At 61.9% G+C, this 16,964-nt stretch overlaps 2 protein-coding genes across 5 annotated transcripts; both read right to left on the reverse strand.

The window, feature by feature from the left end:
- Positions 1 to 17: 17 nt before the first annotated feature.
- On the reverse strand, positions 18 to 14,519 carry LOC103538622 (cullin-9). Of its 4 annotated transcripts, XM_030447653.1 has the most exons (30): positions 14,201 to 14,506; positions 13,050 to 13,658; positions 11,864 to 12,018; positions 11,027 to 11,545; positions 10,775 to 10,910; positions 10,148 to 10,338; positions 9,308 to 9,692; positions 8,880 to 9,081; positions 8,382 to 8,589; positions 8,086 to 8,279; positions 7,722 to 7,939; positions 7,348 to 7,579; positions 6,892 to 6,997; positions 6,342 to 6,569; positions 6,100 to 6,190; positions 5,844 to 6,015; positions 5,548 to 5,653; positions 5,192 to 5,287; positions 4,929 to 5,104; positions 4,337 to 4,470; positions 4,080 to 4,256; positions 3,725 to 3,831; positions 3,077 to 3,259; positions 2,599 to 2,747; positions 2,029 to 2,245; positions 1,770 to 1,935; positions 1,481 to 1,626; positions 1,184 to 1,301; positions 562 to 764; positions 18 to 481 (listed from the first exon to the last, which is right to left on the reverse strand). In XM_030447653.1, the coding sequence occupies exons 2-30, from the start codon at positions 13,642 to 13,644 to the stop codon at positions 197 to 199; spliced, it is 5,895 nt and encodes a 1,964-aa protein (XP_030303513.1). In that variant the 5' UTR covers positions 13,645 to 13,658; positions 14,201 to 14,506; the 3' UTR covers positions 18 to 196. The 4 variants fall into 4 exon arrangements, with proteins under 4 accessions (XP_030303513.1, XP_030303512.1, XP_030303510.1 ...); XM_030447652.1 differs by lacking the exons at positions 18 to 481; positions 562 to 764; positions 1,184 to 1,301; ... (1 more) ...; positions 1,770 to 1,935; positions 2,029 to 2,245 and having other exon boundaries at positions 2,595 to 2,747; positions 14,486 to 14,519; XM_030447650.1 differs by lacking the exons at positions 18 to 481; positions 562 to 764; positions 1,184 to 1,301; ... (1 more) ...; positions 1,770 to 1,935; positions 2,029 to 2,245 and having other exon boundaries at positions 2,595 to 2,747; positions 6,342 to 6,572; positions 14,486 to 14,519.
- Positions 14,520 to 15,201: 682 nt separating this feature from the next.
- On the reverse strand, positions 15,202 to 16,961 carry MRPL2 (mitochondrial ribosomal protein L2). The gene is made up of 6 exons (XM_030448315.1): positions 16,553 to 16,961; positions 16,323 to 16,464; positions 16,125 to 16,240; positions 15,931 to 16,041; positions 15,530 to 15,603; positions 15,202 to 15,445 (listed from the first exon to the last, which is right to left on the reverse strand). Exons 1-6 carry the CDS (start codon positions 16,944 to 16,946, stop codon positions 15,233 to 15,235), a joined length of 1,050 nt encoding a protein of 349 aa, XP_030304175.1. The 5' UTR covers positions 16,947 to 16,961; the 3' UTR covers positions 15,202 to 15,232.
- Between the last annotated feature and the right edge of the window lie 3 nt (positions 16,962 to 16,964).

Consider the following 16,964-nt stretch of genomic DNA (forward strand, 5'->3'; position numbering starts at 1 on the left):
CAGGCACAGCAGGAAGGGCTGTGTGGGGACAGCAACCAGGGGTATGACTGGACCATGTTCCCGGCTGTGTGTCAGCTGAGCCCACCAACAGACTACAAACTGGGACTCATTTATTTATAACAAAACTTACAACTACTCAGGAAAGACAGTCTGGCCCCAGCCTGTGGCCTCCTGGCCTAGAGAGGTCCTTGTGGACCTACCTGAAAGTGGAAAAAGTCTGTCTCCTTTCAGCAGAGGCCGGGCTTGCTGCTGTCTTGATCTCTACAGTCTGGAAGGCAACCTGGGGGTGGACCTGAGAGGCAGAGGGTGCTGTGGGTTCAGCAGAGATGTATTCCAAGACATGAGGCCTCTCCTCCAGGCGCCGGAGATAGCCCTGGTTCAGCAGGTGCAGGACACAGGACAGCACATCCACACTGTGGCAGCAGAAACTCAGGAACTGCAGCCCTGGCCCCGAATCACCCTTCTGACAGGCCTCAATCACCTACAGCAGCAAGGGAGACCCAGGTTGCAGTGCAGCAAAACGTTCAGGTGCCCCCCCTCAGCCCCTCAAACTCTACATACCCTGAACACCAGGTTGTCGATGTGGAGCTGCTTCTCCACCTTGAGGATGCGTGTGATGAGGCAGCAGAGGATGTTCCTCTTCCTTTCCAGGGCACTCACCTCAGCCCTCTCTGCCCAAAGGTACCTCTGCCGGGGCAGCAGCCTCAGGTGGCTGCCAGAGGCTTGGGCCAGGGCTGCCTGGTTCAGCCGCAGCACATCTGGAGCTAGCACCCAGTCCAGGGTCAGCCAAGCTGGGCCCTTTAACCCCAGGACGTGTGTGGCTGTTGGACCCAAGCCTGAGCCTCCCATTGCTGCCTTCAAAGACGTCAGCTCCACCCCTGTCCCCAAGCAACAGCCACAAGGACGACCCCTGGCCCCATCCCCAATGCCATCCACAGACCTGAGACCTGAGCACCCCTGCTGACCCACACACCATGCACAGCCCCAAGCTTCAGCCCAACACACCAACCCCAACCCCACACACGACCTCAGGCCCCAACATGACACACTGACCTTCAACCTGAGCACCAACAGGTTGGCCCCAGCCCACTCACTTCCCCTGTGAGCTCAGGCACCCCCCCCCCAGCACCCACTTGGGGCCTAGACCAGCACCTCCTCACGCATGCCCCAGCCCCACACTCACCTCCTGGCATGCAGCTCTGTACCAGGACACCTTCGCTGTGGGTCAGCGGTGTCAGGGCATGGTGCACCAGGTCAGCAGGGAGCCCTGTAGCCTGCAGCAAGGCCTCCACAGACACCTCCTGCAGGAGGGTGTGAGAAGAGAATGGCCAGCCAAGAGCCACCAGACAGGCCCAGACAAACAAGCCAGGTCTTGTGCCCCAACCACTGCTGGAGGCTCCACCAAAAGGGAGGACGTGGCCCTGCTACCTTCCAGCACAGGACCCTGCCTCCCTCACCCTCCCACAGCCCTAGCACCCACCTCAGCACTGTTGAAGCACAGCAAGATGTACATCTGCAGTGTAGACACATGGAGGATGCAGTTTCCAAACTGCAGTTCAGCATGGCCCAGCCACGTCCACTGCAGCTGCCGGGGCTTCCTGCACACCCAGCCCAGCTGGCTCTGGCCTGCCAGGGAGGGCATCAGTGCAAGGGCTGGGGACACCCCCAGCACACCCCCACGCTCCTGCCACTGCTGGCTGAGCTGCTGGGGGGGGGGTCTGGGCCCCACGAGACCCCTCCCTACACACACACGCTGGTGCGACACTCACTGCGCCTGCAGAAGTCAGCAAACTCATCCAGGGGGGAGCTCAGGTCTGCTGAGAAGAACCTCCCAGGTTCATCCATGTAGCAGAATGGGGAAATGGGCCAGCAGTGTGGTGACAGGACCAGCACCTTCACCTCTGGTACACCCGCTGCTGAGGCCATACCTGGTGCCTGGACATGTGGAGACAAGGGCACCTCAGGACAGGCCCCAGGATCCCTGTCAGGAATGGAGATGGTCCTCCAGCCTCCCCACTCCACCGGCACGCTCACCTCTTCCAGATCTGTGTCCAGCTCGAGCAGCTGCTTGTCCTGCTCCTGCAGCTGGAAGAGGCAAAACTGCTGCTGGAGCTCCTCAGACTCAGCCAGGTTGTTCAGCATCTCTTGGGGGAAGCGGCTGGGGAAGCACAGCCCAATCTGCTCCACGACAGCTCCTTCCAGCCAAGATGGCCCTTGTGCCAGGAGACGGTCCCCCAAGTAGTGCCTGCCACAGCCACCAACCCCAGGTCAGGGACCCCAGGATGGTCCCGAGCCCTGGGACCATCAGCCACCTGCCAGGAGACAAGAGATGGCCCAGCCCTGGCCTCGCCCCAAGGTGCACGGGCCCACCAGCATCCATCTCCCTGCCCTGCCACCAACAGCAAAAGTGCCTCTGCAGGCTGGCAGCACCCAAGGGCCCTCACAGCCTTTCCCTCCACACCAAGAGCCAGGAGGAGCAAAGCAGGAGCAAACCACTGGCATGCCATGCCAGGCCAGGCTCAGCCATGGTCTCAGCACCACCTGTGACTCCCCACCCCACCAGGACCTCTGGTCCTGCAGAGACACAGCACCCCTCACCTGTAGAAGTGCTCAAAGGTGTGGGCAAGCTCCAGGCCACTGAAGATGACGAAGGGCTCCAGGATCTGCTGCAGCAGCTCCGTGCTGCCCACAGCCCCATGGAGCTCCTGGATCTGCCTGTCCAGGTAGCGGGCAAACTGCTCACTCACCTGCAAAGGGACAGGGCTGTCTGTCGGGGGGCTCACCAGGTGGATGTGGGGATGGGCAAATGTCTCCAGGGGAGCAGCCAGGAAGACCTGGAACTTTCAGACAAGGGCTGAGGTACCAGCCCAAGACAGAAGAGAAATGGGGCCAGGGCTGTGCAGGGACAAGTGCTGAGCACCCACAGCTGGGCACCATCCAGGGCTGCTGCAGGGCAAGGGCTCAGTGAGGGCCAGGACAGTGCCCACTCGGAGCTCGCCGGAGGCCCTGGAGAACCAGGACAGGCTGCCCAGCCATGGGAGCCCCTGCCCGCGCAGTGCCATGCTCCTGGACTCACATGCAGGCTGGTGAGGAAGGAGAGCTGCAGCAAAGCCCCTGCAAAGCCTTGTCCCAGGGCCAGGAGGAAGGCGGCCTGCTGCCCAAAGAGCTCCTCCGTGGTGCTGTGCAGACGCCGGTACAGCGCGCAGTACTGCTCCACAAGGTCCGGTGCCTGCCCTGCCGCCTCCAGGAACCGCTGAACCTGCAGGATGCAGCAGGAGAGGGGTGAGCCCCACAGCGGGAGGTGCCTGTGGCTCCTGGCAATGTCCACAGCCTCGCTCTGCCCACACCAACCGCCCCAGTGCTGCTGCTGGCTACCAGGAGCTTGCAGCCAGGTGGGAACGCAGCCCTGAGAGCCGGGCAGGGGCTGCAGGGGCAGCACAGAAGCTCAGCAGCCACCCAGCAGGAAACAAGCAGCCTGACACTGGACCTGTCTCCAGACTGCTGCACCAGCCTGGGTGCAGGGCCAGGATGACCTCTGAGCCCTGACAAGGTGGCAGGTGCAGCAGGGCTGCCCACACATCCCACAGGCCTCACGAGACCAGGTACAAACCCACACACTCCCCATGCTCCCAGAGGATGGCCAGGCCCTGCCCCCTCTACACCCACCCAGAGTGGGGTCCCACACACCCTCTCTGGCCCTGTGGTAGGCCCTCCAAACTCTTACCTGCTGCTGCACCACACCACGCCAGCACTGCGAGATGCTCCACAGGCTGTTTGACTTCTCTGCCACCACCTTGGCAGCCCTGGCCAGCACCTTCCCCTCCTTCCCACCTGCCAAGGGACAAGCCCAGAATGGCTCCAGGGGCAGGCTCTGCACCCTGACCACCAGCAGCCTCTCCCTCTCTGGAGGGCACAGGGCAGAGGAGATACTTGGGGAGATGTGGCCACTGGGAGAGCGTGGCCATGAGCCTTCCCCAGTTCAGAGCCTCCTGTGCCATGGAGCCCCCTCCTGTGCTCCCCACAGTCACAGCCTGGGCCACCATCCCTGCAGCCCCACAGGAGGGCAGTCCCTCACTCACCAGCTGCTCCCACCTCCTCCGGCTCTGGGCCACCGGGGTCCACGTGCACCAGGAGCTGGGTCAGGTGCCGCACACGAGAACCAAAGGCAGTACCATGGCTGGTGACATGGTGGGGTGTCCCTTTGCTCTCCAGATACTCGCTCAGCAGCCAGGCCAGGGGACTGATGCCATGGGGATCTGCGAGGACAAAAATACTCAAGAATGGGGTATCTCAGCCAGGGGCACAGAGCGGTCGAGCCCAGGAAGGTGCAGGGTACCTGGGCTGGTGATGCTCTGCACCAAGGGGTTCACCAGGGCCTCCCAGCAGGTCCTGCCCAAGGCCTGGGCCACCTCATCGTCAGGAAGGAAGCAGTCAGCAAAGTCCTGCTCGTGCCGCAGTGCCTGGTTCAACCTGCAACAGGGACCATGGAGAACACGGTGCTGCTGGACACCCACCTGTGGCCAGGAGGGCTGCCCCAGGGAAGCAGAGCCTGGCAGTCACTCTCTGCCCTTCCCCTCGCCAGGCACAAGAGCTCAGCAGCTCCACTTGCCTCCTGCAGCCAGGGCCCCTCGCTCCCCCCAAGGCCCTGCCTGCACTGGGTCTTGGGGCCCTCACTATCCAAGCCAAACCAGGCACCTCTCTGGTAGATGGTGAGCTGTGCCACTGTGCCCAGCTTAAACCTGAGAAGCACCAAGGTGGCCCCAGCCCTCTGAGATTGCTGGTGAAGAGGAGTGAAGGCCACTCTCTGCCCAGGTGCAACACCTGGCTGCTCCTCCTCTGGCCCTGCAGTCCTCTCACAGGCTGCCAGCACCATCCACCCAGGCTCTGGAACATCACAGCCATGATGGTGCAGCCAAGAGACCACTCACTTGCCAAAGAGCTGCAGCAGTTGCCTACGGTCCCGGCAGATCTCCTGGCACCAGGCATGAGCCCGAGCAGTGCAGGAGAGGAATGTCCGCCAGCACAGCTGCTCCTTGAAGATGGGCCAGAATGTGGGCTTGGGACCCAGCACCTCGATGCCACGCACACGTGTGTCAATGCCACCCTGGGGGACAGCGAGACCCTCAGCTCCTCAAGCACGGCCCTGACACCCCACACTGCCAGATCTCCAGCCTGGACCCAGCTGCCCTACCTGCTGGCACCGCTTCACCCGGATCTGGATGACACGCCAGAAGCGGGTCATGTTCTCCAGCAGGATCACTCTGCTGTCTGAGGGCAGGATGGTCACCTGCAGGCACACAGTGAGCCCTCAGCACACCAAGCAGCAAGTGACAGCCACCCTCAACACTCCCCTGGCCACCCCCACTGATGCTCTGCCCTCTGTCCCTCCCTACAGCCTCTGCACAGCCACAACCAACCCCACCAGCACCCTACTTTGGGCTCACACCCCCAGGGCTTTGGCACCACAGCAAGACCACGGCATCTTGAGGCGTAGCAAGGACCAGCCCATCACTCCTGGGGGGCCTGAGCAGCCCGTGCCAGACTCACCGCATTGAGCTCAGTTCTGATGGTGGCAAGGCTGTCTCCCCCCAGCACCACAACACGAGCTGGCATGTAGCTGGAGTCCTCGCTGGCCACCAGCATGCTCATCTCCCTGCAGCACAGCAAACATGGTGCTGCCCAGCAGTCCCCACCTCCCTGCCCTGACCCCTGCCAGCCCCACATCCAGCAACCTCCAGGACCAGTGGGGCAGGGCTCATGCAGATGCCCAAAGCCCTCTGCACCCTGCACAGCCACTGGCCCTCCTGGCCCCACGCTCCTCAGCCCTCCTGGCCCAGCCCCACCTGACCACCACGCCACACTGCATGTGGACAGTGATGAAATGGGAGCCGGTGCTGCCATTTGACTCCCAGTAGGTTTTGGGGTTCCTGTCTGTGAGCTTGCTGGCCCGGTGGGGGTTGGAGGAGACCTGCACCTTCTCCCAGCACTTGTCCTCCTTCACCTCCACGCTGGAGCCTGTGGGGAGAAGCACGCAGAGCCTCCAGCCACCAGGCCAGCACATGCCAGGCACAAGGCTCCAGCTCTCACTCCTGCGCTCACCTCGGCAAAGGTTGCGCAGAAAGACGTCAAAGAAGGGGATGCTGATGGGCTGGTAGCTCCGGCGGTGCTCCTCAATCTGCCCCAGAACCAGCTATGGGATGGGGTAAGGCTCTCACTGGGGGGACTGGGTCCTCCCGACCTCACCCACCACAGCAAGCAGAGAGCAGAAGACTGCCCCTTGCGTGGCATGGAGAAGTGGACAGCCCCAGAGCCCCAGCATACCCAGGTCTGCCCAGGCCCACCTGGATGCAGCCAGCCAAGATGCTGGTCATCAGCTTCTTGTAGAGACTGGCGTACTTCTCACACTCAGTCACCAGGTTGAGCAGGGCTGGTGCCAGCGACGGGGCCGTGCTGTGCTTTTCCAGAGCTTTGGAGAGGGCCTCGCGGGTGCCCACCTGGCACATCACCACTGCGCAGTCCTTGCTGGCGGTGGCCAAGCGATGCAGGAACCCAACGACCTCCTGCACCACCTGCTGAGTGGGCAACCATGAGCGGCTGGGCCAGCGCCAGGAACCTGCCAGGCCCCAGCAGCAGGGTGCTGCCAGGCTCCATCCCCCCACCTAGATGCAGCAGCAGTGCCCACCAGAACCTGGCCAGGCAGGGTGCTGGGTATGCCGGCCACCAGGACACAGCCACAGGTGGGACAGCTGCTCCAAACCTCTCTCAGCACCATGGCCACAATGCCAGGCTGCTGCAGGTGGACACCTCGCTCCACCAACGCCAGGACAGACTGAGGCATGGCACAGCCAGCAAAGCCACCCCGGCCTGCCGGGAGTCCCTGGGCCCCCTCACCTCCCGGTCACTGTTGTGGGCACTCAGTGAGGACAAACAGGGCTCCACACACTCGTTCCAGGGCAGCACATCCTCCTCGTAGCCCTCCAGGAACTTGTTCAGGATCCTGAGCAATGGAGGAGGCCCACTCAGGACAGGGCACACAGACAGCAGTGCCAGAGGCAGCCCTGTGCTCCCCTGCCCCACCAGGAAGCCCAGCACCACCACCATGGCTCCCCAAGCACCTCGGACACCCTACCAGCACTCAGACGTGCTGCTCTGTCCCCACTTGGCCACATGCCTCAGGATACCCCAATCACCACCCACACACGTGTGGGTGGGTGCACCTGCCACCAGTGAAGAACAACAGTCCCACCAGGACCCACAGACATGCCCCATGTCCCCCCACCATCACCACCAGCACTTGCACACTTGCTGCAGAGGCTCCAGACCCCCACCAAATCCCCCCGGACCCACCTGAGGATGCTGAGGCTCATGGCCTTCTCTGCCCCCAGCACCTCCAAGCTGTGCAGCAACAGCCTGAAGCACCTTGGGTCCCGCAGCAGCTGGGCTGCCTCGTCAGAGGGGTCAGGGCCTTCACTGCAGAGCTGTCGCTCCAGGGCCACCACCACCTCCTTGGGCAAGATGCCATCCCCCAGGCTGCCCAGAACCATCTGCACATCCCTCAGGTCCAGCGGGGCCTCTCCACCTGCCACAACAAGGACACAGAGGCTGCGTCTAGGCACTCGCCGGAGATGTGCCGGCTGCTGGGGTGCTCTGCCCTGGCAGGCAACAGCCCTGCCAGGTGCATCCACAGGGCCGCAGCATGGCGGGGGATAGGTGGCAGGTACCTGCCATCTCCGGGCCCAGGGGTGGCCGGTGCTCCGCCAGGCGGCTGGTCACGCTGAGGGCCAGCATCGTGTGAGGGCAGTCGGTGCTCTGTCCGTCCCACCAGCAGCTCTGCAGCACCTTGGGGAGACCGCAGCTCACCAGCTGCTCAGCCAGGCCCCGGTGGCCGTCGATCAGCATGTTCACCACCAGCAAGCCGTTCCGCACGCCTGAGGAGCCCCTGCAGGGACAGAGCAATGTGGCTGCCTTCCTCCCGTGAGCACGGAGCCTTCCCTGCACCCACGACCCACCTGCCTGCCTTGATTGCCCTCCCCCACTCAGAGGGTCCCCCCCCACCCTCAGCCACCGGCCTCACTCTGCCCCTACCCTGGGACCCTCTGCATGGTGACAATGGCAGCAGGGATGGCACTCAGCAGGCTTGCCGAGCCCTTGCTGGAGGCAGAGCCGATGCTGGCAAAGATCTCCCGCATCATCTGCGCATCGGCGTGGTTCAGGGGTGAGGGTTCCCCTCCGGCACTTCCTGGCTTGCCGGCCACGGCTCCCACCAGCACCCTCAGGGCCTGCAACATCAACAGTGCTCAGGAGGGCAGTGCACATCTCGCCACACCCGGGCGAGTCTGCACCCCAGCCTGATGCCCTGGCACCCCCTCTGCCACACTTACTGCCAGGCCAGCCTGCTGCACCAGGGCAGAGGAGCTGTGCTGCTGCATGGAGGCCAGCACAGCCCGCACACCACCCTCTGTGGCAAAGTGCAGGCGCTGGTCGTCCTTCGCCATGAGCACAGCCAGCAGCCGCAGCACCACCACCACCAGGGCCTTCTCTGCCACCCCAGTGCTCAGCAGCTCCACTGCCACCTTCACCAGCTTCTCCCTGCATGGGAAAGGACACTTCAGGAGGACCCTCTTGGAATGCCAGCACCGCAGGCCCTGACAGACACCTTCTCCCTGACCACATGGGTCTGCTGAAGATGGGTCTGCTCCAGGATTGAGACTGCCTGGGACAAAGGAACACAACATTCCACCACTCTTCTTGCTGAGCACACAAGGACATCCCGGCCTTCAGACTTCCACTGCCACCTCCCACCTCCACTACTGTCCCCTACCCTGACAACATGGCCCTCCCCAGCCCACAGGAGAGACACGCACCACCCCCTGGCTCACCCACAACTCCTGGGCCCCAGCTCGCCCCGGGCTTTGCCGACTTGCTGCTTGGGCTCAGGCTCCTCCTCCAGGATCTTCAAGATGTGCTTGAGCCCAGCTAAGCGCAGACCCACCTCTGAGGTGCTGCTCTGGATCATGTCCACCACGGCTGCAATCTTGGCCAGCGAGCCCCTCTCACTCACCTCCTCAGAGCTGCCCAGCACTGGTGGGAGGGAGGCAGGGACACAGGAGTCAAGGGCAGCAGCAACACCCACAGCAACTCCCAGGCTGCCACACACCCACAGACCCAGCACCCACAGCCCTCCTCCTGCCCTGGCAACCTCCAGACCCCTCACCTCCTGTGCCCTGCCCAGGGACTGACTCAGCCCAGGACATGGACCTGGTCCCAGTACCATCCAGGTGTCTCCAAGCATGTAGCAGGTGATTACCTCTGATCTGCTCCTCAGTCACCTCTGGGAAGAACAGCCCTTCCCTCTCAAGGAGCTCTCTGAACAGCTCTGAATCTGACTTTGCTGCTGCAGTGGGGGCTCCAGGCGGCACTGTGGCTGCTGAAACCTCTTCCTTTCCTGGCTTGGCTCTTGTGGCTTCAGAGCCAGTGCTCCTGCAGCTGGCACCCTCCGAGGACACTGCAGTGCTCCCCCCACCACCCTGCTCAGCCCTCTTGCTGAGGAAGTATTTGGCATAGATGCGGGAGCCACGCAGGTCACGCTGAGTGCTGCCCTGACACCACCTCTCCAACATCTGCAGGACTTTCTGGGCCAGCTCCACGGGTACTGACAGCTGGATCAGGGCTTCTTCATCCATCTCTGACAGCTGCAGGGATGGGGTCAAGCTGACCCTCACAGACATGCCACAGACCCCACGCCCCATGTGACAGCCAGCGCCAGAAAGGCTGCCACTGCTAGAGACCCCCACGGCTGCTCTCCAGTGCCACCCTCCCCTGATGTCCCCCAGCCCTGACCTCCCACCTGCACTCACCACACAGCCCTAACTGGCAGAATCACCCCATGGGCATGCCTTGTCTACCCAAACCTCACTGGACAGTCACTCTTCCAGGGGCACGGAAGACTGCGTCTCCTCTCCTCTATCCCCACCCTTTGCTGTTCCTGGCTCCCCACACTTTGGCCGTCCCCTGCTCACCCTCCCATCTCAGTCCCATTGCTGCCCTATTCAGGCTGTTCCTGCATAGCTCACACTCACCATCTTCTCCTCCTGACCTTCCCTAACATTCTCCCTCCCATTTCCCCATTGCTGGCTCTGGCCCATACCTGCTCCCCATGGTCCTGCTGGATGAGACAGGTGATTTCCTTCTGCTGCCGTGCTTCCAGCTTCCGCACAAAGAAGAGCAGCTCCCACCACTCGGTACGACTCAGGGCCTCTGCAGCCTTGCTTGGATGCTCCCCCAGGTAAGGCAGGGAGTACAGACCCCCAAAGGGCTTGCAGACAAACGGCTGTGTAACTGCAGGACAGCAGAGCAAGGAAGGGCACTGTCACCTCTACCAACTACCCCTTCCTCTGCTACACACCCCACATCCCCCAGGTAAAGAGCTCACACAGACTGCCTGGGCAGAGAAGAACCTCACTGTCCCCCAGCCTGCTGTGGGAGGTGACAGGAGGGCAGTGACAGAGAAGGAACATGCTGGGAGGAGATCCCAGATGCTGTAGAGATAGGGATTACCATCTTCACTTGAGCATCTTTGGGATGTAGAACAGAAAAAGCACACACTCAAAATGGACAGCCCTAGCTCACTGCTCCCTCAAGCCTGTTCCTTCAGCATCTGGACCAACCAGGGCAATGCACTTGGACACCCAGCAGCAGCAGAATCCACAGGGCCAGCCTGCTACTGCAGAAGTGCTGGGGAGAAAAGCTGCATGCCAGCTGAGAGGCTGCTCACCTCTTGCTATCTTGTGGTTGTGAGTCAGGGTAGACACCTTCTCCCAGCCCTCGCGCTTCTCTTGTCCTGGCGGGCCAATGATCTCCAGCATGTGCCAGTGAACCCAGTAAGTACAGCCCAGGGACTGCCAGTACACCTGAGGAGGAGCACCCACTCCGCTGAGGAGATGTAAACCCAACCCCACTGCTCTTCCTACAGTACAAGAGAGCCAGCAGGCCTTCTGACAGCCCCCACCTACCCAGCAGAGGATACCTGCACGGGCAGGATGCCGTCGTTGCTCTGGCAGAAGTCCCCCTCGTCCCCTGCGCTGACCTGCTCGTAGTCCTCCAGCATGCGCACCCGCATGCCACGCACCAGGTGGGTCTGCACGTACTCCACGTAGCTGCTGCAGCTTGGGAATGCTGAGCGGGTCTTGAAGATCCTGGGCTCTTTTGGTGGAGGAGTCAGGGCCGCTTGAGCAGGCGTGCAGGATGTGGCCTTGTGCTGGAAGATGGAGCGGGTGGTGCGAGGCTGCAGCTCCTGTTTGGGCAGCCGCTCTGGCTTGTGGCTGTGGTCCCAGCCCATCACATGCACCAGCTCCAAGATGAGGCTTGCCATGGCCATGCTGAACTCAAACTCCTGCTTCACACCACTCTTCTCCTCAGAGAGGGGGCTGGGCACAGCGCAGTCCTCCTGCTCTCCTCCCTGCTCCACACCAGTGCTGAGCTTGTTTGTCAGAGAAGTCACACACAGGTAGCGCTTCACCAGGACGAACAGCAGCCTCCCTGGGACCTGCAACAAGCATGGTTGTCAGACACTCACTCCAGCCATCTCTCTCTCCCAGCCACTTTTATCTGCTCCAGACCAGCAGCAGGCAGCAGCAGAGACCTCTCAGCCCACCCTTGTCGCACTCTGCTCAAGGCTCTCCACGTGCCTCTCCACCAACCCCCACCCTCAAGCCAGGCCCAGATCCTGTGCCAGCTCTTGCAACACCCAGTCCTCCTCAGCTGCCCACTGCTGATACCCTTCTGCCCCAGTCAAAGATACCAACTCTGCCCTCCAACCTCTTCTGACTCCTAAAGCCCATGGGCTGGCAGGGCCTGTTGCTACCTGGGGAAGGTGAATCCCCTCAAAGGACATGCAGTGCTCTTCAGAGGATGTTGTCTCAGCAAACAGCTCCAGCAAGGTGTAACAACTGTCAAAGTCCATGTGCTGCTCAATGCCATCCTGCTGGCTCAGGGACAGCAGGACATAGGCCCAGCTCCCTGAAACAAAAACAGAAGCCTGTCAGGCTTCATGAAGATAACCCTTACCACCACCCTCCCAGACTTGCAGGCAAGGAACAGCTTTGCTGTTCAGGGTAAGGATCTTCCCCAGTCCTAGGGCACGTGGGTTGTACCCTGAATCCATTAGCAAAATTTCACACTGGAGTAGCTGGCAAGTACCAGGCCCTGGGCGTAGACCAGAGTATGAGGTGGGTGGCAGTCTATGATGGAGTCCTAAGGGACGTGTAGATGGGGACAGCATGAGGAACAAGTGTGTGAGTGCTACATTTGCTAGTGAGCATCAAGCTTAACCAGCTGGCGAGCAGGGGGACCCCTAAGGTGGGCAGGGAAGCTCAGATTCAGGCAGGGGTGCTGAGCAGCAAGAAGGTCTGTGCTAGTACTCAAGGCATCTGTGGATGTGTGTGCTTGTGAACCTGGAGAGCGCAGCATGTGCTGGCACAAGTGACCTTCTATCTCTAGTAGCTGAAGAGGAAGAGGAGACTCAGTTGTCTGTGCCTGTGTTTATGTGAGTCCCATGTGTACGTGCTGTTAAGGGTAGCGCTCTTTCTGTGTCCAGGCTGTGTCAGTGTCCTGTGTGTACCCATGTGTCTCTGGGATGGGTGCTCAGCTTTGCTTCTGTTTCAACCTGCAAACAGGAAAACGGCAGCTGTACCCCCTCAGCCTGAGGGACCCAGGATCTCTGGGCTGGGCTTGTGAGGCAGGAGAGGTGTTGGGCCTGCAGGAGGAGACAGCCACTCAGAACATCCCTTAACATTCCTAACAGTTATTCAGCATCCCAGCTCAGGAACCTGTCAGGGGAAAGACAGGTTCCTCAAGTCACCCACACAACTACAACCACAGAGCTGCCTGGAAGCTCAAGTCAGATTCTTCCCCTTTCACCAGCACACCCTGACACACACCACTTCCCAAGCATCCTGCACCTATAGGACAGCACCTACAGGACTTTCCCCCCTCAGCAGCCCAGCAGCAGCACCACTTCAGTGGCACTAAGGAGCAGCAGCAGCCCCCACCTGCATCATGGGAAGCCAGGGCCCTCAGCATCTTGCCAGCACTGTGGCGGATTTGCTTCTCCTTGTGGCACAGCATCTTCATCAGCAGCACGAGGGCTCCCGTCTCCCTGAAGGCACCCGCCAGAGAGTCAATGCCAGCGTATGCACTCAGCACGTGGATGGTGTTGAGGATGGAGGACTCGGGGGCCCCGGTCTCGGCCATCTGACGCCCAGCTCGCTGCACCAGGCTCCTGACATCAGCCTTCATCTCCAGCAGAGAGGCTTCATCCAGCGGGACATCTGCAGCAAACGGGCCGGCTGCCTTCTCCTCTTTCCCCCACTGCCCTTCCAGCTTCCTCTTGCCCAGCAGCGCCGGGCAGCTGGCACAGACCTCTTCTGCAGACATCCACATCAGGATGTTCTTCGGCTTGGTCCCTGCAGAGGAGACACTGCTGCCTCCCACTGCTCTCTCTTCCAAGCTGACGATACGCCACTGGATCAGGTACTCAGGCTGCCCGTCCTGGCCTCGCCGCTGACGGAGCAGCTCCTCCGGGTAGGCCTGCAGCTGGGGTCCCAGGGCAATGAGCAGGTTGCCATTGCGCTTCTCGTTCACCATGATGGGAAACGTCCCTGCAGAGACAGAGGGGAAAAAGGAGCTGGGTAGAGGTGGCTGAGGCACGGGCTATGTTTTGGCTAGAAATCTCCGACTCCTGCAGGTCACAGTGCCAGCAAAGTGACAGCGTAAAAGAAATAAAAGCGTGCCTGGCTGCACTCCCAGTCAGTGCCACCTAACACAACAAAACCCATCTAGTATGAGATACAGCTCACTTTCTGCCCGGAAACTAGCACACATGCAGCAACAAGATACAGGAGGAGGACACAGTGATTTTGGGACTGTAAAGCGAGCTGTGGGCAGGGGAGGAGCAGGGACTAGAGTGCCCAAGGAGGGCGGCTCTTCCCAGAAACTTCGGCCGCCGAGCCCGGCTGCAGCGCGCTGGCGGGAACTCCCCCAGCCAGGAGGAGCATGCGTGCTGGCCCTGAGCACCAGCGCAAACCTGGGCCGGAGGATTCCACTGGACATCACCCCACCGGTGCTGGAAGCACAGCCCAGAACAGGCCTGAGCCCCGGTCACCCGGCCCCCGGACACTCAAGGAGAGCATCACCTAATTACCGGGAGCGGGCTGGCCCCGCAGGCGGCCAGGAATAAAGCTCCTTCTAACCGCGAGCCAACGCAAGAGCTTCCTAGGGCAATGAGAGGCACCTGGCCCTGCCCTCTCGGTCCGGTTCGGCTGCCAAACCTCGAGGCTTCCGATACTGAACGCGGGTCTCCCTAAAAAGGAGAGGCCCGGGAGGACCTCAAAATAGCTCCGGAGGCTCGAGGCGCTCGTCAAGCCCGGCACGTCCCAAGCCAGCCACCCTCCTTCATCCCTGCCCGGGCCGGTTCGAGCCGCCTCACCTCCGGCACCGCTCCCACCCCTTTCCGGGCCGGCGGACGCGCATGCGCAGGAACCGCCCCGACGGCAGCTGCGCAAGGACAAGATGCACCCACCAAGGGGCGGGGCGGACGGTACCGGTGGCCCGGGACCGCAGTTCGGAGGTGCAGTGGGAGCCTCACGGGGCTGAGTGACCGGGGGAGCTGGAGGCGATACGGGGCACGGCTGTGGTGCAGTACGGCACTATGGAGGGCAGAGGGCGATGTGGGACGGGGCAGGGGGGGCAGCAAGGACGTGGCACTTAGTGCCATAGTCTAAGAACCGCAACGGTGGTTCAAGGGTTGGACTTGATGATCTCTGAGGTCCCTTCCAACCCAGCCAATTCTATGATTCTATGATTCTACCGGTGCCGAGGTCTGGGCTCCGGGTCAGCGGCACAACAGGTCGCCCTGGCTGGCAGGCACCTTCCTGCCCTACCGCAGAGCCACCCACTTGCCCTTGCTGCTCGGTAAGCTGAAGGTCGGGGAGGCACTCGGCTGCCAGGCTGGATATGTTTGTGCAAGACTTCCGAGCACAGCAAGACCCCCACCCTCTTCAAGCCACAGCAGCTCACAAACCCACACTCATTTTGCCAGCAATCCAACCCCCACCGGTGGCTGAACAAAGTCAAAGGTGTCCTCCCATGAGGAAAACACCTCTGAGGCACCATGCAGAAAAAGCAGCAGTAACATGACAGTAGTGGTGTGAAGAACGCTTTATTGACCCCAGCATCACTGCTGAACTCCAACCCTTGGCAGGTTGACATAACTCTTCATAGGTGGGAGAGGCTTGATCTTGCGGCCAGCCCAGCCACCCTTTCGATGCCACAAGCCTGTGTGTGGGCGCTTGCCAAGCCAGCGGTTCCGACCCGCCTTCCCGATCACCCGCTTGTTGTGGTCGACGTTGGACACACGGCCCACTGTGGCCACGCAGGTCTCCAGCACCTAGGGGACAAAGAAGAATTGCAAGGCCTCCCTGGCGATGCACAGCTACAGATGGTTGGGTCAGGGACAGCATGACTCCTCTACCTGCATAAGCCTCTTGGAGGGCAACTGCACGATGGCCGTCCCATTCACTTTTCTCAGCAGCACCCCACAAGTCCCTGAAGCAGGCAAAAAGAGAGGAGACAGCTGCCCTGCTTACTGAGCACACTGTGGTAAGTACACCCTCATGCTGGGAACTCCCCAAAGCCCTTGCTGTTGCCCCTCCAGCAGCACTTCTTCATGACCTCAAGGCATCACCAGGAAGCAATGGGGCAGAGCTGCCCACACCTCCCTGGAGGGCTGTTTTTGCACCCCGAGAGGGAGAAAAGAGAGGTCAGCAACTCCCCGTCACTGACCACTTGAGAGCAGTCCCCCCCTGCACTCCCCCCTGTCTGTTCTAAGCCAAATCTGGCTACAGACAGTGAGTTGACTGCCCAGAGCTGTACCAGCTGCCCGGATATATTGCGCTCCCTTCCCAGGGTGGCTCTCCAGGTTACAGATCAGCGTGCCCACAGGCAGGGCCCCGAGCGGGTAGGCATCCCCTTCATTGGCCAACACTAGAAAAGAGAAAATGATGAGCTGAGCAAGGAACAGCCGACGTGCCCCCACGCAGGGTCAGCGTGGCTGCCCGGCCATGCACCTGCCATCCTGCCGATGTGAGAGGAGTTCGTGATAATGTCCCCTGCCTGCATGTTCTCCGTGGCAATGATCCAGCGCTTCCGGTTGCCGCCGGCCACCAGGGCGATGTCAGCCGACCTATACGGGGAACCCACGGTGGGCGGAGGGGAGCTCACCACAGGCATCACCGCCCGGGACCAAGCGCGTACCCTTCACTCGCCTGCAAGGGTCATATCGGACGTTGATGACCTTCTCGGTGAAGGGCTGCTGCGGGGCCCCCTCCTCGTAGCGCAGCCTCTGGAAGTCGATCATGCGGTAGCGCCGCTTGTGTCCCCCGCCGATCCCCCGAACTCGGATGCGCCCTGCGGGACAGGGGAGCGGCTGCGGGCAGGGCCCACACCCGCCTCTTCGGCCCCTGCCGCGGGGCCCTGCCAGCCCTCAGCCCCTCACCTTGTGTGTCGCGTCCGCCCGTCTTCTTCATGCCCACGGGCCGCACCGTGTACTTGACCCGGCACTTCCACATGGGGTCGGTGGTGCAGCGCGGCGCCGAGACGCCCAGCCCGCGGCGGGCAACCTCCAGCGCGCCTCCCGGCGGTGGGCAGGGCGGCAGGGCGCGGGGCAAGGCGGGGAGCCGGGGTCGGCGCGGCGCCGCCGAGAGCAGAAGGGCCCCGAAGGCGCGGCAGAGAGCGCCCCATCTCCGTCGAGGGGGAGGGGGACAGGGAGAGGAGGTGAGGTGGGGGCGGAGTCTCCGCCGGAAGTGGCGCGCGGGGTCGTACTGCTGGAAGCCGGCGGGGGACGCCGCGAGGTGGCGCGCGCCTGCCGGAGGGGCCGAGGCGGCGGCCATGTGGATTTAAAAGGGTTG

Source organism: Calypte anna, chromosome 3, assembly GCF_003957555.1.
Source record: "Calypte anna isolate BGI_N300 chromosome 3, bCalAnn1_v1.p, whole genome shotgun sequence".
Taxonomy (NCBI): domain Eukaryota; kingdom Metazoa; phylum Chordata; class Aves; order Apodiformes; family Trochilidae; genus Calypte; species Calypte anna.